General features: G+C 35.9%; 1 protein-coding gene across 1 annotated transcript; it reads left to right on the top strand.

Annotated features, from left to right (window-relative positions):
• Positions 1-256: 256 nt before the first annotated feature.
• On the top strand, positions 257-25,628 carry LOC117332674 (pre-rRNA 2'-O-ribose RNA methyltransferase FTSJ3-like). The gene is made up of 19 exons (XM_033891671.1): positions 257-448; positions 1,202-1,354; positions 1,767-1,846; positions 2,498-2,597; positions 3,408-3,720; positions 4,372-4,480; positions 4,848-4,948; positions 5,293-5,370; positions 6,273-6,365; positions 7,417-7,555; positions 7,946-8,166; positions 9,153-9,267; positions 10,181-10,274; positions 15,409-15,675; positions 17,490-17,580; positions 17,836-17,920; positions 19,050-19,142; positions 21,863-21,957; positions 25,396-25,628. Exons 1-19 carry the CDS (start codon positions 382-384, stop codon positions 25,610-25,612), a joined length of 2,511 nt encoding a protein of 836 aa, XP_033747562.1. The 5' UTR covers positions 257-381; the 3' UTR covers positions 25,613-25,628.
• The last annotated feature ends 1,038 nt before the right edge of the window (positions 25,629-26,666 follow it).

Below are 26,666 nucleotides of genomic sequence, written 5' to 3'. Positions count from 1 at the left end.
TAGTAATGCCGCCAAGTAAGACAAAAACGGATTGGGAGCGTCTGGAAACCGACTAACAATTAACGGTTACACAGTGCCATTGCAGCAACAATTGTTTTATACAGTACAGCAACAAAGAGGAATTCAAATTCTCTTCTTTTTTTTATTTCTAGTAGAATGTTTTACCCTTTTTATGTAAGCAAAAGAAAATTAATTAGCATGAAAAATGTCCCTACGCAGAGTTATTTCCCTTCGCTGTCGTCTCCGGAAAAAAAAATGTACCGACACTGATTTTATAAACTTTGTGGAACAGGAAGTGACGTATTACGCATTAGCACATTGAGAACCACATGGGCATGTTGATATTAAAATAATTTCTTATATACCGGACATTGGTCCAAAATGGGGAAGAAATCGAAGACAGGAAAATCGAGGAAGGATAAATTCTACCATTTGGCTAAGGAAACAGGTATATTTGTTGTAAATACGTTAATCTCATTCGAGTTTCTGCTGTTTAAATAATTTTCGAGGGGGACTGGGAGGGGGGGGGGGGGTGTCATGCATTGCCTTTTTTGGGAAAAAAAATAAAATATCACAACAATTCAGCCTTAGAATTAGAAGCATCTTTTTGTTATCAGTATATTTATTTGGGATCGAACCAGGACCTCTAGTTTACTAATGTATATGACATCAACAAATCATACCAGATTACAGAATGCCATTCTCCTTATATAAAATTAATACCCATGCCTATTCTGTAAAGAAACTTGAGTATGTGTCTCCCATGTTCTGTAGTGTCCTTATTTCTTCCATGTTCTGTAGAGAGTACTCACGTCTCCTTTGTTCTGTAGAGTGTACTTGTATCCCCGAGGTTCTGTAGAGTGTCCTTGTGTCTCCCATGTTCTGTAGAGTGTACTTGTATCCCCGAGGTTCTGTAGAGTACTCATGTCTCCCATGTTCTGTAGAGTGTACTCATGTCTCCCCATGTTCTGTAGAGTACTCGTGTCTCCCATGTTCTGTAGAGTGTCCTTGTGTCTCCCATGTTCTGTAGAGTGTACTCATGTCTCCCATGTTCTGTAGAGTGTACTCATGTCTCCCATGTTCTGTAGAGTGTACTAATGTCTCCTAATTTGTGATAGTTTTTTAAACATTGTATCATTGCAGAATTTATATAATTATGACTTAATCTTATTCTTACCAAAGATATTTTTTCTGTTTAAAGGTTACAGAGCTAGGTCTGCCTTCAAGCTAATCCAGTTGAACAGGAAGTATGAGTTTCTTCAGAAGTCAAGAGTTGTTATTGACTTGTGTGCAGCCCCTGGAGGTTGGCTACAAGTGGTGGCAGAAAATGCACCAGTCTCCAGTCTCATCGTCGGTATGTATACCAAAGACATTAAAATTTATCCACAGTCTCATCATTTTTAAGAGTTTCATCCGTCGCTTCCTAGGTATAACATTTCACTGTCAAGTCCTAGAGGGACAAGAAAGTAAGAAATGATATCCCTGGACTAAAAATCTGCAGACAAATTTGGAAAAGTTTTCTAGACAGTGTGATCTGAATATTAAAACATGATCAAGCCATGGCATGAAAATTCTCTGGCTGAAGTAATACAGTGCAACTTCCTAAAACCGATCCTTCTTAAAACGGATCACTTCTTGATACCAATACATTCTCTGGCTAAAGTAAGTACTGGTCAGTATTCCATATTCCAATATTACGATTGTTTATACAATGCTACTATTGTGAATAATCAAATGCCTAATTAATTTGCTGGATTGTTATACAGGTGTTGACTTGGTGCCGATACGTCCTATCAGAAACTGTAAAACCCTTGTAGAGGACATCACAACAGAAAAATGTAGACAGGTAAGTGTTGGTCTTGGCAGGTAACAGTTTTCATGGACTGTTTAAAAATTAATCTACAACTTAAAAATCAATGATACACCAGTGTTAAGAAACTGGCCGAAATATGAAATATAGTTTATAATTGTGGTCTGAAATATTAACTGAAATGGTCGGCAGGGCATCCAGTTGACCCTTGACTATTAGCAATTTCAGAAGTCAAATCACTATTTCTGAGAAATCTGAAGGGTCAAAACATATGTCAAATATATTTCCCTTCAAACCCAAGAGTCTGATCTCAATTTGAGGAGTCATAAAGATAAAGGAAGAGTCAAGACTACAAGATTTTGCATTTTAGATAATATTTTTTGTCAAGAGTTTTCATGGGCTTTAGAATAAAGGCTACAGATGCTGAATTTGACCTACATTTCACATTCTTGTGAACGTGGTTAATAATTGTTTGGTCTATATTGAAATCACTACAGGTGATTCAGGTCTGCACACTTACATGAGTTTTGCCAGAGTGTTCAACTGAAATTTTTATCGTTTAGACTTGACAGTGGCTACAATTCACTTATTATATAAAAAAAAATCATTGAATATGGTCAGATGGGCATAGTATGCATCTGTTTGCAGTACTCTTGTTTAATTTGAAAAATTATCTTCAATATACAGTCATTGAAGAAGGAACTTCAGACATGGAAAGCTGATTCTGTGATTCACGACGGTGCTGGAAATGTCGGAAAGAACTGGCTCCATGATGCCTTTCAACAAGGTGAAAATCCTAATAATGATAAATATTATTATTTCCCTTCCTTGCACTTCAAAAGTTATTTGTATCAAATAATCTACAAGCCAGTCTCCACACTGTTTATATGATTAGATACACTTAACTTTATTTTGTGTTATTGTAGGACTTTTTAAAAATTTTCTTTCTCTGATGATAGGTATGAAGATTTCTTGAATTCTTTGATATTAGGTAAAGAGTCTGTATTTTCCAAAATATTGGAACATTTTGCCTGGTTTTCACATCGCCAACATTATATAGATGGTTCTTATTTATTTCTGAATTCTGTGTGTAACACCAGTGTGCATTGTTTGTATTATTACTTATCTGATAAAGAGAACAATTATTTCAGTGATATCAAATTATTATATCTATTTCAAAATTCCTGACCAGGCCTCATACTCACAATCTATGGCACCTAATCACCTAGCCAGAAATAACTGCAGCTTATACCACTGCACTACATCCACATTCTTACAAACTCTCCCTTCCCCTCCGCCTTGTTGTTTTTTATAATTAATTCTTAAAATATTATAGAGAGGCAAAATGGGTATTGGTTCAAAATAATACATAGTGTTGTTAGGTTGTATCAAACTTTGTCATTTTTGAAGTTGACTATAATTCTTTCTAGAAGGAAGGTCAAACATCGTTATACAAAATGATATATGTTTTGGTTTAATATTTTTAGATCGATGTAAATATTTTAGGTGATTAAATAAATGCTGGTTGAGAAGAAGAAACATGTTAATTCTGCTGTCCCTAGTGATTGTCCTATACTGTGTTCACCTCTATCTACAGCTCAGCTCACCCTACAGTCCCTGAAACTGGCCACGGAATTCCTGAAGAAAGGCGGTTGGTTTGTAACCAAAGTGTTCAGATCTAAGGACTACAACTCCCTACTTTGGGTATTTCAGCAACTCTTTCAGAAAGTCCACGCCACCAAACCACAGGCTTCTCGTAACGAGTCTGCAGAAATCTTTGTCGTCTGTGAAAAGTTCCTGGCCCCTGACAAAATTGATCCCAAGTTCTTAGATCCCAAGTTTGTTTTTAAGGAGACTGATACAGAGCCAAGACAGATGATTAACCTTATACATCCAGAGAAAAAGAGACGGTAGGTATGAGGCAATATTGAAACTGCGTATATAGGTTTATTGAATTTTTAGGATTCGTTTGTTTGTTTGTTTGTTTGTTGTTTTTTTCTTTGTCTGATATTAAGCTTAAACATCATTGCCCTAATGTACAGTTATTCAGTCAGGCAATATTTTTATTTGAATTTACCTCCACAAAGTAAGATGGCCGGGGGGGGGGGGGGGGGGGGGGGGGGGGCATCTATCCATGATATGCCTGAGTGAAATACATTTCATTAATCGCTGTACATATTTAGTTCATATTCACACTATAACATCGCAGTACCTACATTGTGGTTGTCATGGGTCAAGGTCCTAGATTTTGGTGAAAATAAAAGGTCAAAGGCCACAGTTGACACTTTTGAAATAGGAAAAACTTGTATACAAGACAGAGTTAGTTGCTACCTACCAACTCAGCATGGGAGAATTTTGTTTTTACTCATTCGATTGAGCACAAGTGAAGTAAGCCATGGGTCTGGGGTTCGATCCCTAAAGGAGGTATTTAAGATTATTACTTCTGCTACATGCAAAACAAGCAGTACATTCCTATCTTAAAGGTGTTGGAATATTATAAATAGTTTGTTATACTCATTGTCTTGTTAACCAGGGTTACACATGCCTGTATCTCCTTACAGACAGCGGGACGGTTACGCAGAAGGGGACTATACTCTGTATCACACCCTGAAGGCATCTAGCTTCATTGACAGTGACAACTACCTAGACTTAATGGCACAGTCCAATGCTGTAAGTATATCTCGGATTGTCTCGCTTTATGTAACACTATTTTTGAATATTTTTCTGATGAGCAAATCAAACTTTTAAACTTTGGTTACAAAGTTAAATTTAAGCATTGAACTGCCTTGCTTTTGAATTTTCAGTGTTATAAATGGCAAGGATTATCAGGCAAACATATAGGGAACTGTCGCCTTCACCATTGTTACAGCATAATTCCTTCGGGGAATATGGCATCACGGCAATGCCATGCAAATGAACATAATTTCATATGTATATTACTAATAACTGCTGTTTGAAATGAAGTTTGAAGGACAGGAACAAAAAAATAAATAAACTGAAGAAAAATGTGCTAAAAATACTTCTTTCTTGATAACAGGTGGTATTGGATGATGATAAAATTTCCAAACTACCAGAAACAACAAAGGAAATCAAAGAATGCTTGGGGGACTTAAAAGTGCTTGGCAAAAAAGATATCAGGTACGGGTACTGCTAATGAGGCAGTAACTATGACAACTAGAAAATATAATGTTATACAATTACTGTATGGTCGTTGTTTCTATCGATAGAAGGATTGATTGAGCGAAGATGAACAATATTTATAGAAACAAAGTTCCATAACTGTTTTATTACAGAACACAGAGATCACATGCTATTCTACTCGCATCTTATTCAATATTATTGAACACAGCATCTTTAATAAAGCATCATACTGCATTTGCATGTAACTTGGTGGACATGTGCCCAACACATCTGGCTGAAATTACACGACATCACAGAACACTTGCTTATGCCTACAATACAATGTTTTATCTGTTGTACAGGTCGCTGATCAAGTGGCGAGCACAAGTAAGGAAGATTTTGGGAAAAGACGAGGAATCCAAGGACAGCAAGGAAAAAAAGTAAGTAAATGTGTAAAAAACTTACTGATACCTGACCATGTCTATCATCTTGTGATATGTTCCTCAAGCTTTCTTTAAAGATCAGCTGTCTGTAAAAACACCTGTCTATAAAGACCACCTGTCTGTAAAAACAGCGTTCTATAAAGATCTATCTGTCCGTAAAAACTCCTGTCTCTAAAGATCACCTGTCTGTACAAACACCTGTCTATAAAGATCAACTGTCTGTACAAACACCTGTCTACAAAGTTCACCTGTCCGTAAAACACCTGTCTATAAAGATCAACTGTCTGTACAAACACGTGTCTATAAAGATTACCTGTCTGTATAAACACCTGTCTATAAAGATCACCTGTCTGTATAAACACCTGTCTATAAAAATCACCTGTCTGTATAAACACCTGTCTATAAAAATCACCTGTCTGTATAAACACCTGTCTATAAAGATCACCTGTCTGTAAAAACACCTGTCTATAAAGATCACCTGTCTGTATAAACACCTGTCTATAAAGATCACCTGTCTGTATAAACACCTGTCTATAAAGATCACCTGTCTGTATAAACACCTGTCTATAAAAATCACCTGTCTATAAAGAGCACCTGTCTGTATAAACATCTGTCTATAAAGATCACCTGTCTGTAAAAATATGTCTGTAAAGATAGCTGTCTGTAAATGCACACAAATGGGTTTGTCTTTTATAAGGCTTTTAAAGTTTGTCAAGACTTGTCTGAAAACAAAATAAAATCACCATCCTTAATTCATCAATGAACAACCAACAAATGAAAACAGTGTATAAAGGCTAAATGTTTGTAAGGACACATGTCTGTAAAGATGATTTACTGAAACATCTGTAAAAAACAACTCCTGGGAATTCATTAGACCTGTCTTTAATTTACTTGTGCAGGGATGAGGTAGCGGAGGAGAGTGAAGACGAGGAGGCTCAGATAGAGGCTCAACTGACAAAGGCCAAGGATGAGGAGAGGAAGGTCCTTAAAAGGTGAGAGGTCAAATTCAAGTTCATCAAAATGTGAAGGGTCACACTATTAGGTAAAAATGTCATCAAAAGGTGAGAGGTCATGTTGGAGTCTGTCATCAAAAGGTTAGAGGTCATGTTGGAGTCTATGTCATCAAAAGGTGAGAGGTCATGTTGGAGTCTATGTCATCAAAAAGTTAGAGGCCACATCCTAGTCTTAGGTCATCAAAAGGTGAGAGGTCAAATTCTTGTCAAGGTCATCAAAAGGTGAAGGGTCACATATGAGGTAGAAATATCATCGAAAGGTTAGAGATCATGTTGGAGCCCATGTCATCGAAAGGTGAGAGCTTATGTTGGAGTCCATGACATCGAAAGGTGAGAGGTCACATCCTATACAAGGTCATCGAAAAGTTAAGGGTCACATGCTGAAGTTGATATCATCAAAGGGTGAGAGATCACATTTGAGTCATCATAAAAAGTTAAAGGGGTAGCATTCTTCAATCAATATCAAAATAAGTGAAGAGTCAAATTCTCTCAACTGATTAATGTTATCAAAGGGTGAAAGGTCACATGATGTCAATAGGTAAAGGGTCACATACTACATTTAAGGTTATGGTTCAATGTCAGCAAAAGCTGAAGATTCAATTCTGAGATAACTACATTAAATGTTTTCACTTATGATCATAACAAAACTTTACAGCCAGACTCTTGTATTCCTTATGGAACCCTTCGGCTGGGTAACACAGAACCACACCGAACTTTTTACACAGACGTTGGATCTCCCACCTCCCGTATATTATGATCATAACAGATTACATCACCATGATAGATTCACACCTCCCACTAGTGTGAAAACAAACTATACTGAAACTTGAAAATGAAATGTCAGATTCCTCAGGAAACTATCTTAGATTTTGATACAGGGAACAAATGTGATGAGTATACATAAAACACGTTAAAAAAAGTCATCAATTCATCACTGCTTACCAGAAATAGAACTATAACCTTGATCAATATAGCTTCCATGGTTTGATATCATGTTAAAAATAATGCTCATAATGTATGGTTTGTGTAGGAAACTGAAGAAGGTACGTCGAAGAGAGAAAGCTCGTCTGCGGCAGAAAATGGACATGAAAATGGTAATTCCTGGAGACAAACATGACTTCACTGATGATGTCGGCCTCTTCAACCTCAACAAAATGAAAAGCAAGGCGGTAAGTGAATTTTGGGTTAATTTATAATATTTCTGCTGTACTAATAAAGATTTCTTAAATTTTCATTGAGTATGGACAAATTTATTAAAAATACATGTTTTCTACCAGTGATCCGAGTCTATGAAAATTATAAATCAACACAAGCCATTATTTCTATCATTAACAGTGCCCTTTACCACAAGAAATGATTAAAAATGAATTAATATAAACATAAACCTTGTGAGGTATATTTAAAATTTCTACAATATATATTAATCCAATACAATCATTTTCTATATTATTTTGTTGGGATTGATGTTCTTTTATCAAAGTAAATATATCAGATTTTTCAATGGTTGAGAAAGCTTCATAGATGCTGAAGTTATAAATTATTCTCATTTGTCGTTACAGCAACTGGACAAGGTCGAAGCAGGTGAGAATCATTTTGCTGATGAATTTGTATTGGAGGAGCTTGAAGCCAATGCAGAAACAACTCCACACCAGAAACGAAAGGCCTACGATCGAGATAGTCATGATCACCTGGACGAAATGTACTCTTCATCCGAGGATGAGGAAAATCTAGAGGAACCTGATTTAGAGAATTTGGAAGATGAGGAAGATGCCGAGGAAGAGTGAGTTCTTATTGTGAGCTCTGGAAAAAATATTGCTGGGCAAAATATTTTCATCAGAACATCTGATAATAGACAAATACTCTGTTTACTCTGATTAATGTCAAATAGATAATTTTATCTTTGTAATGTGAGCCAAAGACTTGTGTATTAATCAAAAGTTAATTTTATCTTTGTAATGTGAGTCAAAGACTTGTGTTTGCTCCCTAGTACTTGTTACAGGATAAATACAGTATACATATAGAGTAGCTAAACAATATGATCAAGTAATTGAATTATTTTGCTGATTACAGAGATAAGGAACGACTCAGTATATACATAGTGTGCCAACAAATCTGATTTGTTGTCCTGTAAGGAACTTACCATTTTTTGACCCTTATGACCTTTTTAGAGTTGATGGGTCATTAAGAATGTTATTAAATTAGATTACATTAATTCTGTCCACGTCTTTTTTGAGTTAAAGGTTTCTGTTGGTTCCTTGGGCCTGTTACCGAATAAATACATATATAGAGGAGGTAAACAGTACAATGAAGTATTTGAATTAATTTTGTTGATTATAGGTTGTAACCCTGGTAAATACTAGCCGCAATATACCGCTCGGCTAGAGAGATCTTCTCATTAGCTTAATCGGTTGAGCGTAAGACTAGTAAGCCAGAGGTCCTGGGTTCGATCCCTAGCGGAGGCAGTGATTTAAATTTAATTAATCATGCGCTCTGTTACATTGGCGCCCATGTAGGGACTCGGGAATAATACTCATCGCTGCTTGCGAAAGCATCGCTGTTAACCCTGGAAACTCGAGGACGAGTTCTTTCCTGGAGGGGGAGTATGTAACCCTGGTAAATACTAGCCGCAATATACCGCTCGGCTAGAGAGATCTTCTCTTTAGCTTCGATCAGTTGAGCGTAAGGCTAGTAAGCCAGAGGTCCCAGGTTTGTTCCCTAGCGGAGGCAGTGATTTAAATTTAATTAATCATGCACTCTGTTACATAGGGATATGGAGTTTGAAGATGATGAGCAGGTAAAAAAAGATGCCAATCCACTCATAGTCAACTTGGAGAAAGTCTCGACACAGGTGGAACGTAAACTCAACTCCTGGTTCAACAAGGTAACTACTAGCCATGGGGTCTTCGGTAATGTATTGATGGTGTTGTTGTGTTACTGTGTGTTTCATTTGGTTTTTAAGGGCAATCCAGTAGGTCAAATTTAGGTAATTGTCACCAGAACATGACACCCTCTGTGATGTTGTCAGATCTTGATGTAGCAGTGTGTAGTTGAGGTAACGGAGCTTTGATCAGGATATTAATTTGGTTAAAGTGTTGCTTGTTTGTATCAGTTAAAGTACATCAAAATGACTTGCAGGAAGATATCTGTAAAGGAATTAAAAACAAGGACAAAATAACTTTATTGTATTTTGATATTTTTTTCTGTGGAAATGTCCAAATGAAGTTGTTCAAAGTAGAAAAAGTTTTTTTGTTTTCGTTTTTGTTTTTTTTTCAAAGGGACAAATAGTATTGCTGGAGAAACTTAGATATATGTCTATGTAAATGCCTTAATGACAATATCCAGAGAAAAAAAAATTTAAAAAGGACATTAAATAATTTTCCTTTGTGAGAAATATAATTATACATTTCTGTGCAAATGGCAGTGTCTAAAAGCAAAATAACAAAAACAATTTAAAAGGGACAAAAGGGACAAAAAATATCTGTGGAGCACTGTCCAATATCAAAAATTAAAAAAAAAATATAAAGACAAGCAATACTGCTTTAGTACTGAAAAATAAATAAACATTAAATTAGGACTGTTCATAACAAAAATACATATTAATAAACAGCAAATTAGGACTGTTCATAGCAAAAATAAATGTAGGCAGCTGTTATACTATTGGAATAGAAGGTCATGTTAATTGGTGAATATTCGTGTACTGTTGGAATAGATATTAATTGGTGATGTTAATTGGTGATTGTTCGTGTTTAGAAGTGGAGAGATAAATGAAATAAGTTTACATTTGATGTGTGCAGGAATCATTTGCCGGTTTAGATGATGAAGTTGACGAGGATGTAGAGATTGAGAAAATGATGGAGGACTACAAACGACGAGGAGGAACCATTACAGGTAAAGGACTTTGTATGTCTTATTCATCGAGTGGAAAACTCCATGAAAACTTTAAACCAATGAAAATTGAGGTGGGATTCATACTGTAATTTACATGTCAGGGGACTTATCTACTAGTCCCAGATCTGATATTGGGGGATTCATACTGTAATTTACATGTCAGGGGACTTATCTCCTCATCCCAGATCTGATATTGGGGGATTCATACTGTAATTTACTTGTCGGGGACTTATCTACTAGTCCCAGATCTGATATTGGGGGATTCATACTGTAATTTACTTGTCAGGGACTTATCTACTAGTCCCAGATCTGATATTGGGGGATTCATACTGTAATTTACATGTCGGGACTTTTTTTTTTTTGTAATTTATATTTTATTCAGTTAAACATATATTATCAACAAACACAAGACATCTACATTTTATGGTCATTCACACCTTTCAGCACTGATGTGTATTTCTATTATAATTTACTACGCACAAGCTTACACACACACATACACACCAACACACCCCCATTCTCGCCCCCCAGAGTCTGCTAAGCTACACCACCGTACTGACCGAGTGACATATGAAACGAAGGGAAGTAACTCTGATGAATGAGAATGACACACCCCACGCAAACACCTTCCCACACACATGAATGTTCTAGTACATATACATACATGTACACAACACTATACACATATACATGTTCATACGTACTACATATAGTCATATACTAACTATTGCATATGACAATGAGCACACATGCTTTACTACACATACATGTACTATTTTGATATCCATCCATTGGCATGTACACACAGCACTTACATGAAGACATATCCACATACCGCACCTACTACAACTCAAATATACCCATACAAGTGCACACATACTACACATGTTGTATATATTATTGTATACATACATATATAAGAAAATGCATATTAAACACACATTCTGTTTCTATTATCCTGCTATTCATCCATGTACAGACAAACAGACAGACATACACACAGACAGATACATAAACCAACACCAACCTACTTAGACAGAAAGATACAGACAGACTAAACAGAGACACAGACATATACAGAAAGACTGACAGACATACACACAGACAGACAGATACATAGACTAACAACACCAACCTACTTAGACAAAAAGACACAGACAGACTAAACAGAGACACAGACATATACAGAAAGACTGACAGACATATACAGACAAACAGATACATAGACTAACACCAACCTACTTAGACCGAAAGACACAGACAGACTTAACAGAGACAGACATACAGACAGTATTGACATACATAAATAGAAAGATAAATAGACAAAAAAGGGAGAGAAAGGGGATGGAAAAATCACAATATATTATCAGAGCAACAAAGCAAAATTATTGACCAGTTTAGTGTTTTAGAGCCTAAGAGACATGTCAGTTAAATATATTATGAAATGAAAGCTATAACCTAATTAATTTTTCCCATTTTAGCCATTCGTTTCTAAATCTCTCCTTATACATACCTCCTTTGCTATAAGCTACACATCTTTGTATATTAAAATAGTCCTGTATAGTATTTATTAAAGCATTTAAATTTAAGGACTTGTGCAGACAGCGCATTTTATATATGTACTGTTTAATTACAATGAGAATTTCATTATCAATTTTACCATTTACATTTTGTGTGAGAAGACCAAATAAAAATGATTCTTTATTAAAACCAAAAGGAATAAGGAGTGTATCTAAAAGAGTTTCAAAGCTAAGAAGAAGATTTTGAACCTCCTGACATTCCCATAAAATATGAATAATGGTTTCAATCTCTGAGTTACACAGTGTACACAAAGGCGATGGCACCATTCGAGTTTTAAATAAAAGAGAGTTTGTTGTAAGAATATGGTGATTGATTCTATATTGAAACCATTGGAATTTTGTGTTATTAGTTACAATAAACGGAAGTTTGAAAACCTGACTCCAGTAAATATTGCTTCTATCAAAAATTGAATTCCATTTTCTTTGTCCTGAGGGCACAATATTATTTCTGATCATAATGTTATAAAAGTGTTTTGACCCTTTGAAATGTTTAAAAAAAAATTCAAAGTTTACTGGAATAAATGGATGTGTTATTTCCAGCATGGGGAGAACAGGATTGGGATTGAACTTTTTTACAGCTGAAATGACACTATGATATTGGAGAAAATTAGTCCGTATTCGATACAGTTGTGTAAAATCTTGAAACGTATAAAATGTACCAGCATTATGATCCTTTATCAAATCATTTATATTTACAACTCCTTTCTTATACCAGTCTTGGAAAAAAACAGACTTTTTGTCCATAGTAATTTTGTCATTAAACCATAATGGTGCCTTCAGATACGCATTTATACAATTAATATTTATATTTACTTCATTTGATGTAACAAACTTTCTACATGCTTTCAAAACATCTATCCCAAACAAATTTTTACATTTCTTTTCACATTGCTGTTAATAGTCTGAGCCACACTGTATCAACATATCAGTATTCACATATGTTTTTATAATTGCTTGCCATTTGGAGGTGCTAGAAAATAATCTTCTTATCCAACCTAACTTAAGAGAGTCTATGAAAGCCTTAATATTTATCATTTTTAAACCACCATTAATGTAGTCTTGAACAATTACATCTCTTTTAACTTTGTCAACTTTGCTATTCCATAAAAATTCAAAGAAAATAGTATTTAACTTACTAATAAACCTATAATCTGGGTTGGGTAGTGAGATAAATAAATGATTAAATTGTGAAACTAAAATTGATTTAATAATGTTAATTCTACCAATTGGCGTTAAAATTCTCCTGTTCCATGATCTAATAAGAGATTTAAGCTTAGTTAATTTCTTATCGAAATTGAGCTTTGGAATCTCATGTAAATTAATATGGAATTCAATTCCCAAAAGTGTAAAAATTTTCCCTTCCCCACTGTAAACCCAGATCTGGAAGAAATTTGTCAGAACTAAACTTTTTACTACCTATCCAAACCACTTGAGTTTTAGAAATATTAATTTTTAATCCAGATATATTTGCATAAAAATTAAGTTCGGATATTGATTCCTGTAGAGATAGTTCTGTACCATCAAGAGCAAGAGACGTATCATCTGCATATTGTGACAAAAGTATGGGACAGTTATCAACATCAATACCTTTGATTTTTGAATTATTTCGGAGTTTTATCGCTAGTATTTCTGCACAGAGGATGAAAATATAGGGGGCGATCGGGTCACCTTGACGACAGCCTCTTTTAATTTGGAAGAAAGAAGACAGATTCCCACCCTGATTAATAGGAGCACTTAAATTATTATTAAAAGTTTTAACCCAGTTTATTAAACTATTTCCAAAGCCAAAATACATTAATACTTTTTCAACAAATTCCCAGGACACTGAATCAAAAGCTTTTTCGAAATCGATCATTAAAAACATACCTGGAATATCATTTTCTTCTGTATACTGCATTATATCATAGACTAGTCTGGTATTTTCCCCTATATATCTACCTGCTAAAAACCCTGTTTGATCTTTATCAATTATTTTATCCAACACTGTCTTTATTCTACTTGCTATTGAACCTGATGCTATTTTATACACAACACTTAACAAAGTAATGGGCCTCCAATTTTTTATAAAATGTCTGGGTTTATCTCCCTTTGGAATGCAAGAAATAATACCTCGTCGTTGTGAAATAGAAAGAGATCCCTGTTTATAACCTAAATTTATAGATCGAACGATGAAATTACCCAAATATTTCCAAAAGCACTTAAAAAATTCAACTGTAAAGCCATCTATACCTGGACTTTTGTTATTTTTCATATTTCTTAAAGTTTTGCCAGCTTCTATCAATGTGATTGGACCTTCAAGATTGTCAGATTCTTGTTTACTAATTTTATTTATGTTATATGATTCTAAAAGTTCATTCAAATTTACATCTGCTATTTCATTGTTATTACTGTATAAATTTTCATAAAATTTCTTGACCTCTTCCAAAATATTTGCCTGCTGAGTAACTATATCTCCATTATCTAGTTCTAATTTAGGTATAATTTTAGATGTAAAATTTCTATTCTCTAAATTTAAAAAATATCTAGTAGGCTTCTCACCCTCCTCCACCCACTTAGCACGTGACCTTACTAAACTACCTTTTATTTTCTTACATGTCGGGACTTATCTAATAGTCCCAGATCTGATATTGGGAATTTTAGGGCATTTTCAACAGTTTTGGGAATTTTATACAAAACCGGTATTAAGGCAAAACAAGTATTCTGTAGATAACTATATTAGATAACAATCAAAGTATTTGACCTCATGGTAATATGGGTACCATTATGAATTGATTTTTTTTAAATCAAAGACGCAATGCTTGAGCCTTCATTTGACAGAAACTAACATTTAAACTGGAATTAGGGGTCAGCGCTTGAAAAGTGCTTGAATTTTGGTATGAAAAATCTACATTTCCGCACATTCGGGCCAATAAATGGTGAGTAAAAAGCAGTATGAAATGAAACACTCGTATCTTGTGGTACAAACCAAGGATATAGTTAAATGAGGCTATGGTTACTGGTATCTTGTTGTACAGCAGCCCCGACATCTTTCAGATTAATATAGTTCCAATTGTAGATTTAGACATGTTATACTGTTATAGAATCTATTCTTGTAGGTTTTAGATCAATATAAGCCAATAAAAGTGCTTAATGGTAAATGGCTCATTACACGAGATACAGAGGCTGGTCCTCACACTTCAATAATTAAGAATGTATTACAAATGTGTGACCCGTTTGAGAGACAAGTCTTACAGGTTAACCTATACTCATAGGAACATAGAGATTACATACACTAACAGAGTCATGATATTGTTTTCATGTCATCACCAGATGCTCATCAATAAGAAGAAATTATTAACTTTTTGATAAATCTCATTTTAGACTCCTGCTAAAACTTACTCATGTACATAGAAAGGATTGTAACCTCAAAGTATACAGAAATGATTGTAACCCTCAAAGATAACATTATACTCCATGCTTAATTCTTCTAAAGGAATATTAGCTTTGTTTCATGTTAATTGAGATGTGTTCAATTTGATTAATTGTTTAACAAAACCTGACTCATTTTTTTTCAGGAAGAAAAGAAGAAAGTAAAGGAAAGAAAACAAAAAATGTTGACAATGAAGAGGATGATAGTGGTGTGGATGAAAAACAGGACTCTGATTCAGAAATGTCTGATTCAGACGATAAAGACGACGATAAAGACAATGAAAGTGATGATGAGGATGATAGTGACGAGAGTGACAGTGATAGCAGCGAGAGTGATTTGGATACAGCCGAGATGAAAAAGGCATCCAATAAAAAACACTCAACTTCAACAGGCTTCGAGGAAGTTCCTGCAGGTTAGTTATCTTCTTGGTTTAAAATCACACAAAATCATGTGTTTACACTTCAACAAGCTTCGAGGAAGTTCCTGCAGGTAAATGATCTTCGTAGTTTAAAATCACACAGAATTGTGTGTCTACACTTCAACAGGCTTCGAGGAAGTTCCTGCAGGCAAGTGATCTCCTTGGTTTAAAATCACACAGAATTGTGTGTCTACACTTCAACAGGCTTCGAGGAAGTTCCTACAGGTAAGTGATCTCCTTGGTTTAAAATCACACAGAATTGTGTGTCTACACGGACGTTTTCATTTATTGGTTGGACCAGAGTGGTTCACTTGGACCTGGTGATTTAATGTTGCTTTCTGACAAGTTTTGATAAGGACTTTCAAGGCCTGTATTAACATCTGATGGTCTGTCAAGGTCTATGCCTGAAATAACACATTTGAAAATAGATGAACTGGTTTGTCTGTATAGAAGAGGAAGACCTGGTATCCTATTTTCATACCTAAAAATAGCGTTAATCTGATTAATCAATTTAATCTGTTATTGGTCAGACTCTTGACTAATTGATCCTGATTTTTGGTGTTCGATCATGGTTTGACTAGTAACATCAAAGCTTTCAGGAGTTATTATAATTATAACAGTGCAATTGAAAAGTGATTTCATTGGCATATTCATGATAAATTTAAACTAAAATGCATGAAAACAATATTTTAGAACATAATCTAGATACCTAAAAACACTTAATTTTCTACAATTTTATTATTAGAACATAATTTATTTTCCACTGTATATATATATATATGTCAGTGTTAAAGTGAGGCAAAACCTGCTGTTTCACTTTTTCAAGAATTGGACATTTCATCCATGTTCATGATCAATCAATCTTCAATCATTTGAGAGATTGTGATGATCGATCATGACTTTTAAAGTGATTCCTAACACTGCCTTGAGATATGTATAGTTTAAATCCATACATCTGGCACAGGTAACTTTGTCTTTTACACTTTGATTTGTGAAGGAGTAAAATTTGTGCCAACAGTAATCAGAAGGATAATTAGCTACACTGTCTCGGTGACAGATGTAGTCAGTCCCCTTCTAACACACAGAAAAAAGCTGTTTTACCTCAACTGAATTCTACTAAGGATAGATAAGAAAAATCTTCAACCCTGCCAAATTCTTGAATTTACCTTGGATGATATTGTGCCTGTTAAAACTTTCAGCGAATAACATTTATAGACAAGACATTCTCCTGACAAGCAAATATATTGAATAAAACATGTTTTAAGTTGCTCTTTTGGTTGAATTGATCAGACTGACCCATTTTTATCTCACCATCATCGGATGTAGGGCTATTCAAATCGTCTTTTGTGCATGGTTCGTCATCCTTCCGGCCAACCGTAAACAATTCTTGTTTTCACAATTTCTCAAAAATTTCTTCATGGATCTTCCTCATGCTTCATACATTGGTTCCCATTGATCCCTAGTTATGCATGATCAATTTTGAGACTGAAAACAAAATGGCTGACATGCAGCCATCTTCAATATAAATTGTTGAAATTTTGCTCCACTATTTTTAATCAAGTTCTTCTTAAATCTTTCTTAGATTTTATACAGATTCCCTTTGTTATCAAATGATTAAGAAGAAAAGGGAAAAGAAGGGTGAAGTTGAAAACAGATCAGTCTTACATAGAACTAGTCAAGGTCATTCAATGGTGGGTGCCAAGATCCTCTGGGATCACCTCTAAAAATTATGAATGATAGAATAAAAATGTTTTATGATAATTCAAAACTTATTGATGGTCAAAATATGAGATTTTATTTTTTTATAGGTTATATAGATCCCACAGGGCTGGCTATAGGGGCTGCCATGGTTCAGTCACGGAAACGTAAACGAGATATAGTGGACAGTGGATACCACAGGTAAAGTACTGTTGTAATGGTTTCAGTGGTCAAGACTCTTGTCAGTATTTTGTTTTACTCAGATAGGTCGATTTATGAAGAGATCAGACCAGAACATCTTACATCACTTTAAGTAAAACTCTTTAACCTGATCTCAGCTGACATTTTCTGTTGGTTGATTTTTTTTTTAATTGAAACAATGTTTTCCTTTAATTAATAGATATCCAGTGTTAGATAGAAGAGAGTTGACATTTGATTAAGTTTTTTCTTTTTCAGATACATGTTTGATGATGAAAATTTGCCAGAATGGTTTTTAAAGGAAGAATCTAAACATACCAAGCGTGAAATGCCAGTTTCAAAGGTATCCTTCATACTAAGCTGAAAAAATTTGCAAAGAATCTATAGCAAATAAATTGGCAGTAAACTGATCACAGCTTATATTGAAGGACACTTGCATGTAAAATAAAAATATTAATGACAAGGGAACTACATAGTAATTTTTACTGGACTTATTCAAGGAAATGCATTATGCCCTCAGCCATTTTATGCTAATTAGGGGCATCTAGTGTTAATTCTGTTATGTTGGTAATTTCATTGTATGCAGATCAAGGTCTAATTTGGTTGTGGTCAGTTCATTTTTTTTGAATAATATGGCCATTTAAATCTTTAATTTTAGTTAAATTTTCACAAACACAGTTAAGGACTAAAATCAAAGAGCCTTTTTCAATTTCAAAAAATCACAAAAAGAAATCGTTTGCCAAATTTAGAATCTCTGTACACTAAATGACAATCTCTGGAGTGTAAATTTAAGTGACTTCACCTTGAATGAAATTTAAACCAGGTCAGCTGGTAATTTACTTCACCAACTATCCTTTGTCAATCAATACCCAGCATTGTTCTGAAAAGTCAGGAGTACAACTCTACTCTTACAAAGCCAATAACACTGACAAGCTCTATTTTAAAACTTCTCTTTGTTTACATGTACCAGTGGGCGCAATCCTGTCTCTCCATGTCTAGATATCTAGTTCTTTTGAATAAAGCTATTTGTCAATGTTAATACCTGGGTACATATACTGTATACCAACTTATTTTTGTGGTGACTTAATTTCTCGTTTTCATGCCTAACAACTTTTTGTGGGGATTTGCTATTTACAGTAATATAAGGCCAACTTTACCTTAGCCTGAGTTTTCCTCTGGCCCTGACACAGTTTTCATATAGTAATGTGCTCTAGTCCTACACCAGACATGGTGTCAGGGCCAGAGGAAACTCAGGCTAACTGTGCCTATGATTGAAACTGTATGTCGCAGTGATTAACTTCCCAAATTCAAATCGCCAGAGAAAATAAGTTGGTTTGCAGAAGATGAAGGATCACTCCAAGGCCATTATCATCGCCTGTAGATATGAACCTGAAACACTATACTCTAATGAGAGGAGGTTTAAGATGAAATCACTTAATGTAGCAATTCTTTACTGTAACATTTCACTACAGGGGGACGTCCAGGAATACTTGATGAAGATGAGGTCAATCGATGCTCGACCTATCAAAAAGATCGCTCAGGCCAAAGCTAGGAAAAAGAAGAAGGTAATGACTCACATTTCCCTTTTCTTGAACCATCATGTGGAATAAATTCTTAACACCTTTTGATTGGTTGACACAGTGATCACTTCATTCAATGCATTTTGATTGGCTAGTACTTGAAGGCCACTTCACGAGGTTTGTGAAAATGATAACACACAAAAACAAAAAGTAGTTCGAATGGTTTCTATGGTAATTCATTTTATATAGGTTTATATCAAATTAATGCTTTAAAAAATTTAACTTGCTTATCATTTGTTATGATTATTAATAAATTGTCAGTTTTGCATATTTATTATCAGCATTTCGTTTTAGGTCATATCATTACACCCCACCTGATATTGTCAAAAGAATACACATTGACACTAAACAGGTCAATTCATCCTCAAAATAGCTTTTCTATTGTGGTAGAAACCGGTCAAACAAACTCATGGTTGTTGTATATGGTATTTCTTTTACTCTGGTTATTTTCCATAACATCATGTTTTTGGTAACTTTTGAAAAATTCCTAGCTCAAGTGAAAGAAATATCATATACATACACCAACCACTCCATGTGTAACCTCTATATATACCATATACACCAACCACTCCATGTGTAACCTCTATATATACCATACACACCAACCACTCCATGTGTAACCTCTATATATACCATACACACCAACCACTCCTTGTGTAACCTCTATATATACCATACACACCAACCACTCCATGTGTAGCCTCTATATATACCATACACACCAACCACTCCATGTGTAACCTCTATATATACCATATACACCAACCACTCCATGTGTAACCTCTATATATACCATACACACCAACCACTCCATGTGTAACCTCTATATATACAACAACCCCTCCTTGTGTAACCTCTATATATACCATACACACCAACCACTCCATGTGTAACCTCTATATATACAACAAACACTCCATGTGTAACCTCTATATATACAACAACCACTCCATGTATAACCTCTATATATACCATACACACCAACCACCCCATGTGTAACCTCTATATATACAACAACCACTCCATGTGTAACCTCTATATATACAACAACCCCTCCATGTGTAACCTCTATATATACAACAACCCCTCCTTGTGTAACCTCTATATATACCATACACACCAACCACTCCATGTGTAACCTCTATATATACCATACACACCAACCACTCCTTGTGTAACCTCTATATATACCATACACACCAACCACTCCATGTGTAACCTCTATATATACCATACACACCAACCACTCCTTGTGTAAGCTCTATATATACCATACACACCAACCACTCCATGTGTAACCTCTATATATACCATACACACCAACCACTCCATGTGTAATCTCTATATATACCATACACACCAACCACTCCTTGTGTAACCTCTATATATACCATACACACCAACCACTCCTTGTGTAACCTCTATATATACCATACACACCAACCACTCCTTGTGTAACCTCTATATATACCATACACACCAAGCACTCCTTGTGTAACCTCTATATATACCATACACACCAAGCACTCCTTGTGTAACCTCTATATATACCATACACACCAAGCACTCCTTGTGTAACCTCTATATATACCATACACACCAACCACTCCTTGTGTAACCTCTATATATACCATACACACCAACCACTCCATGTGTAACCTCTATATATACCATACACACCAACCACTCCTTGTGTAACCTCTATATATACCATACACACCAACCACTCCATGTGTAACCTCTATATATACCATACACACCAACCACTCCTTGTGTAACCTCTATATATACCATACACACCAACCACTCCATGTGTAACCTCTATATATACCATACACACCAACCACTCCATGTGTAACCTCTATATATACCATACACACCAACCACTTCATGTGTAACCTCTATATATACCATATACAACAACCACTCCATGTGTAACCTCTATATATACCATACACACCAACCCCTCCTTGTGTAACCTCTATATATACCATACACACCAACCACTCCTTGTGTAACCTCTATATATACAACAACCCCTCCTTGTGTAACCTCTATATATACAACAACCCCTCCTTGTGTAACCTCTATATATACCATACACACCAACCACTCCTTGTGTAACCTCTATATATACCATACACACCAACCACTCCATGTGTAACGTCTATATATACCATACACACCAACCACTCCATGTGTAACCTCTATATATACCATACACACCAACCACTCCTTGTGTAACCTATATATATACCATACACACCAACCACTCCTTGTGTAACCTCTATATATACCATACACACCAACCACTCCATGTGTAACCTCTATATATATACCATACACACCAACCACTCCATGTGTAACCTCTATATATACCATACACACCAACCACTCCATGTGTAACCTCTATATATACCATACACACCAACCACTCCATGTGTAACCTCTATATATACCATACACACCAACCACTCCATGTGTAACCTCTATATATACCATACACACCAACCACTCCTTGTGTAACCTCTATATATACCATACACACCAACCACTCCATGTGTAACCTCTATATATACCATACACACCAACCACTCCTTGTGTAACCTCTATATATCCTTGCAGCAAAGTCCAAGAGGGGATATAAAGTGTATTATTTGTTTGTTTCCTTCATATCTTCATATCAGATTCATCATTGTTTTCAGGAAATGAGACGACTTGATCGAGCGAGGAAGAAGGCGGAGGTGATATCTGACACGGCAGATATTACAGATAGGGACAGATGGCAGCAAATCAAACAGTATGTATAGAGGAGGTCACCATTCCTCCGATATTGTAACGACAGTCAAACAGTATGTATAGTGGAGGTCACCATTCCTCCGATATTGTAACGATAGTCAAACAGTATGTATAGAGGAGGTCACCATTCCTCCAATATTGTAACGACAGTCAAACAGTATGTATAGTGGAGGTCACCATTCCTCCGATATTGTAACGACAATCAAACAGTATGTATAGTGGAGGTCACCATTCCTCCGATATTGTAACCACAGTCAAACAGTATGTATAGTGGTGGTCACCATTCCCTCCGATATTGTAACAACAGTCAAACAGTATGTATAGTGGAGGTCACCATTCCTCCGATATTGTAACGACAGTCAAACAGTATGTATAGTGGAGGTCACCATTCCTCCGATATTGTAACCACAGTCAAACAATATGTATAGTGGAGGTCACCATTCCTCCGATATTGTAACCACAGTCAAACAGTATGTATAGCGGAGGTCACCATTCCTCCGATATTGTAACCACAGTCAAACAGTATGTATAGCGGAGGTCACCATTCCTCCGATATTGTAACCACAGTCAAACAGTATGTATAGCGGAGGTCACCATTCCTCCGATATTGTAACCACAGTCAAACAGTATGTATAGCGGAGGTCACCATTCCTCCGATATTGTAACCACAGTCAAACAGTATGTATAGATGTCACCATTCCTCCGATATTGTAACCACAGTCAAACAGTATGTATAGATGTCACCATTCCTCCGATATTGTAACGACAGTCAAACAGTATGTATAGTGGAGGTCACCATTCCTCCGATATTGTAACGACAGTCAAACAGTATGTATAGCGGAGGTCACCATTCCTCCGATATTGTAACCACAGTCAAACAGTATGTATAGTGGAAGTCACTATTCCCCGGAAATCTTAACACCAGTCAAACAGTATGTATAGTGGAGGTCAACACTCCTCCGATATTGTAACGACAGTCAAACAGTATGTATTGTGGAGGTCACCATTCCTCCGATATTGTAACGACAGTCAAACAGTATGTATAGCGGAGGTCACCATTCCTCCGATATTGTAACGACAGTCAAACAGTATGTATAGCGGGGGTCACCATTCCTCCGATATTGTAACGACAGTCAAACAGTATGTATAGTGGAGGTCACCATTCCTCCGATATTGTAACGACAGTCAAACAGTATTTATAGTGGAGGTCACCATTCCTCCTATATTGTAACCACAGTCAAACAGTATGTATAGTGGAGGTCACCATTCCTCCGATATTGTAATGACAGTCAAACAGTATGTATAGTGGTGGTCACCATTCCTCCGATATTGTAACAACAGTCAAACAGTATGTATAGTGGAGGTCACCATTCCTCCGATATTGTAACGACAGTCAAACAGTATGTATAGAGGAGGTCACCATTCCTCCGATATTGTAATGACAGTCAAACAGTATGTATAGAGGTCACCAGTCCTCCGATATTGTAACGACAGTCAAACAGTATGTATAGAGGTCACCAGTCCTCCGATATTGTAACCACAGTCAAACAGTATGTATAGTGGAGGTCACCATTCCTCCGATATTGTAACCACAGTCAAACAGTATGTATAGTGGTGGTCACCATTCCTCCGATATTGTAACCACAGTCAAACAGTATGTATAGTGGAGGTCACCATTCCTCTGATATTGTAACGACAGTCAAACAGTATGTATAGTGGAGGTCACCATTCCTCCGGTATTGTAACGACAGTCAAACAGTATGTATAGAGGAGGTCACCATTCCTCCGATATTGTAATGACAGTCAAACAGTATGTATAGAGGTCACCAGTCCTCCGATATTGTAACCACAGTCAAACAGTATGTATAGTGGAGGTCACCATTCCTGCGATATTGTAACGACAGTCAAACAGTATGTATAGTGGAGGTCACCATTCCTCCGATATTGTAACGACAGTCAAACAGTATGTATAGTGGTGGTCACCATTCCTCCGATATTGTAACGACAGTCAAACAGTATGTATAGTGGTGGTCACCATTCCTCCGATATTGTAACGACAATCAAACAGTATGTATAGTGGAGGTCACCATTCCTCCTATATTGTAACGACAGTCAAACAGTATGTATAACGGAGGTCACCATTCCTCCGATATTGTAACGACAGTCAAACAGTATGTATAGTGGAGGTCACCATTCCTCCCATATTGTAACCACAGTCAAACAGTATGTATAGTGGAGGTCAACATTCCTCCGATATTGTAACGACAGTCAAACAGTATGTATAGTGGAGGTCACCATTCCTCCGATATTGTAACGACAGTCAAACAGTATGTATAGTGGAGGTCACCATTCCTCCGATATTGTAACGACAGTCAAACAGTATGTATAGTGGAGGTCACCATTCCTCCCATATTGTAACCACAGTCAAACAGTATGTATAGTGGAGGTCAACATTCCTCCGATATTGTAACGACAGTCAAACAGTATGTATAGTGGAGGTCACCATTCCTCCGATATTGTAACGACAGTCAAACAGTATGTATAGTGGTGGTCACCATTCCTCCGATATTGTAACGACAGTCAAACAGTATGTATAGTGGAGGTCAACACTCCTCCGATATTGTAACGAAAGTCAAACAGTATGTATAGCGGAGGTCACCATTCCTCCGATATTGTAACCACAGTCAAACAGTATATATAGTGGAGGTCACCACTCCTCCGATATTGTAACCACAGTCAAACAGTATGTATAGTGGAGGTCACCATTCCTCCGATATTGTAACCACAGTCAAACATTAGGAATGAATGAATGAATGAATGAATGACAGTCTATACTGATGTTTGAACACAGTTAATCTTTTCCTGGAGTTAATGCAACCTCAAACTTTATACATGAAATTCTTACCTAGTGTTATTGCTTATGAATGCTGTTACTTAGAATGCTGCATATCTGAACACCATATAAGGAAATTTCTAACTATCCAAGGTTCTGATTGTGTCCCTCATACAAGTTTGCCTGTTATTGTGAAATCGCTCATCCGAACATCTGCATAACAAATTATATGTCCCCCAATCGGTACAAATATGCAGTTTCCTACTGATAATTAATTATTTGATTCAAGGTCAGTTCTACCTGGTTATTTATAAGCTCATCAACTTCATTTATTAAATTCTTTCTTCTCCTGAATTCCTTATATAGTATTGCTTTTTAGGGCAAAATGTGAAAATCAGAATTACTCGATTCCCTCTGGTGAACAAATATTGCTCAATATAAGGTCATTGTAACTACATGTATAAATGGAAAATTAGTTTCTTGTCAATTCACAGAAGTTCCTTTGGATTATTCAAGCTAATAGTTCATGCACAACTTGATTGACCTATGACCCTGATGATAACTGTAGAGAAGTGCTAAATTTCACACTTTTTGCGTCTGTTACAGGGTTTATAAGAAAGCTGGGCTGCTGACTGCTAAAAAGAAGGAGGTAACATATGTGGTAGCGAAGAAAGGTGCAGGCAAGAGGGTCCGGCGACCTGCTGGTGTGCAAGGGCCATACAAGGTTGTAGATGGCCGCATGAAAAAGGACATGAAACAGAAAAAACAACAGTTGAAAATGCAAAAAAAGAAAGGCAAAAGTGCAGGGAAAAGGAAAAAATAAATATTTTTTGTTTCATTTTATGGTGTTTAGTTCTTGTGTCCACATCCTGATGTTTAGATACATTATATCATATTAACATTAATCAAAATGTCGTTGACCAGATCCCTGGAATATGAAACATGTATGCTTCAGGATTATAATAAAAATAGATTTTATAATTTTGATAATTTCACTTATTAGCTCACCTGTCCCATAGATCCAAGTGAACTTATACCGAAATGCAGCGTCTGATGTCTGTTCATCGTCCGTCTGGCATAAACTTTTCCTTTAAACAACTTCTTCTCAAAACAAAAGGTCTAGAATCACGATATTTGTCTGGTATATTCCTGGGTTGCAGCCCTACAATGCTGGTGAAAAGAAAAACCTTTATCCATATTCAAGGGCACAGGGGTCAAATTTGTTAAATCGATTTTTCATAAATCAAAATGCTTATAATCATATTTGTCCAGTAAGTTCAAGCTTACTGGGGTCAATAGGCCAATATCATGATATTTATTTGGTAGGTTCCTGAAATGAAGCCGCAATAATTATGAGTTTGCAAAAAGAAAATGTCACAAAGTAATATTCATGGGTCTTATTCTAATGAACTGGAAGGAAGGTCTAGAATAAAGTTCTTTTGATTAACTGAATAGCAGAGAATCGTCACAAAAGTTAATACTAGGTGAACAATGCAGGACGTTTGGGCCTCTTGTTCAATTTAGAATAAAGTATAAATCTAGACCAGGTCTGGATTCTGTGCCACATTTAGCTAAATCAAAAACTTTTTCTTTTTTTTTTAATTCCAGACTTTTTGCAAATTCAAACTACATGTACTTGTCCCTACCATACGTATGTTCCTTTGATCAAAGAATAGCTGTTACTGATGTAAGATCTACCTAATACAGCACTTCTCCAAATGTTAATTTGTATTACACTTGACAACAAATCCATCCAGCTCAGACATCAAGCTTTAACTTCCACTCCAATGGCCAGGTCCCTAATGTTGGACAGGTTATGAGATTGATGAATTGGTACAGTAACAATTAGTCTCATTTATTCTTACATTTTATTGACG

The sequence above is a fragment of the Pecten maximus genome, chromosome 8, assembly GCF_902652985.1.
Source record: "Pecten maximus chromosome 8, xPecMax1.1, whole genome shotgun sequence".
Taxonomy (NCBI): domain Eukaryota; kingdom Metazoa; phylum Mollusca; class Bivalvia; order Pectinida; family Pectinidae; genus Pecten; species Pecten maximus.
The sequence above is the reverse complement of the archived record's forward strand: the minus strand, read 5'-3'. Positions and strand labels throughout refer to the sequence as shown.

Excerpts from the sequence above, each read along its gene's own strand:
- LOC117332674 (XM_033891671.1), top strand. The coding sequence starts at position 382 with ATGGGGAAGAAATCGAAGACAGGAAAATCGAGGAAGGATAAATTCTAC. Across the intron at positions 3,721-4,371 it reads CATCCAGAGAAAAAGAGACG|ACAGCGGGACGGTTACGCAG; the intron begins GTAGGTATGAGG and ends ATCTCCTTACAG. Across the intron at positions 21,958-25,395 it reads AGATGGCAGCAAATCAAACA|GGTTTATAAGAAAGCTGGGC; the intron begins GTATGTATAGAG and ends CGTCTGTTACAG.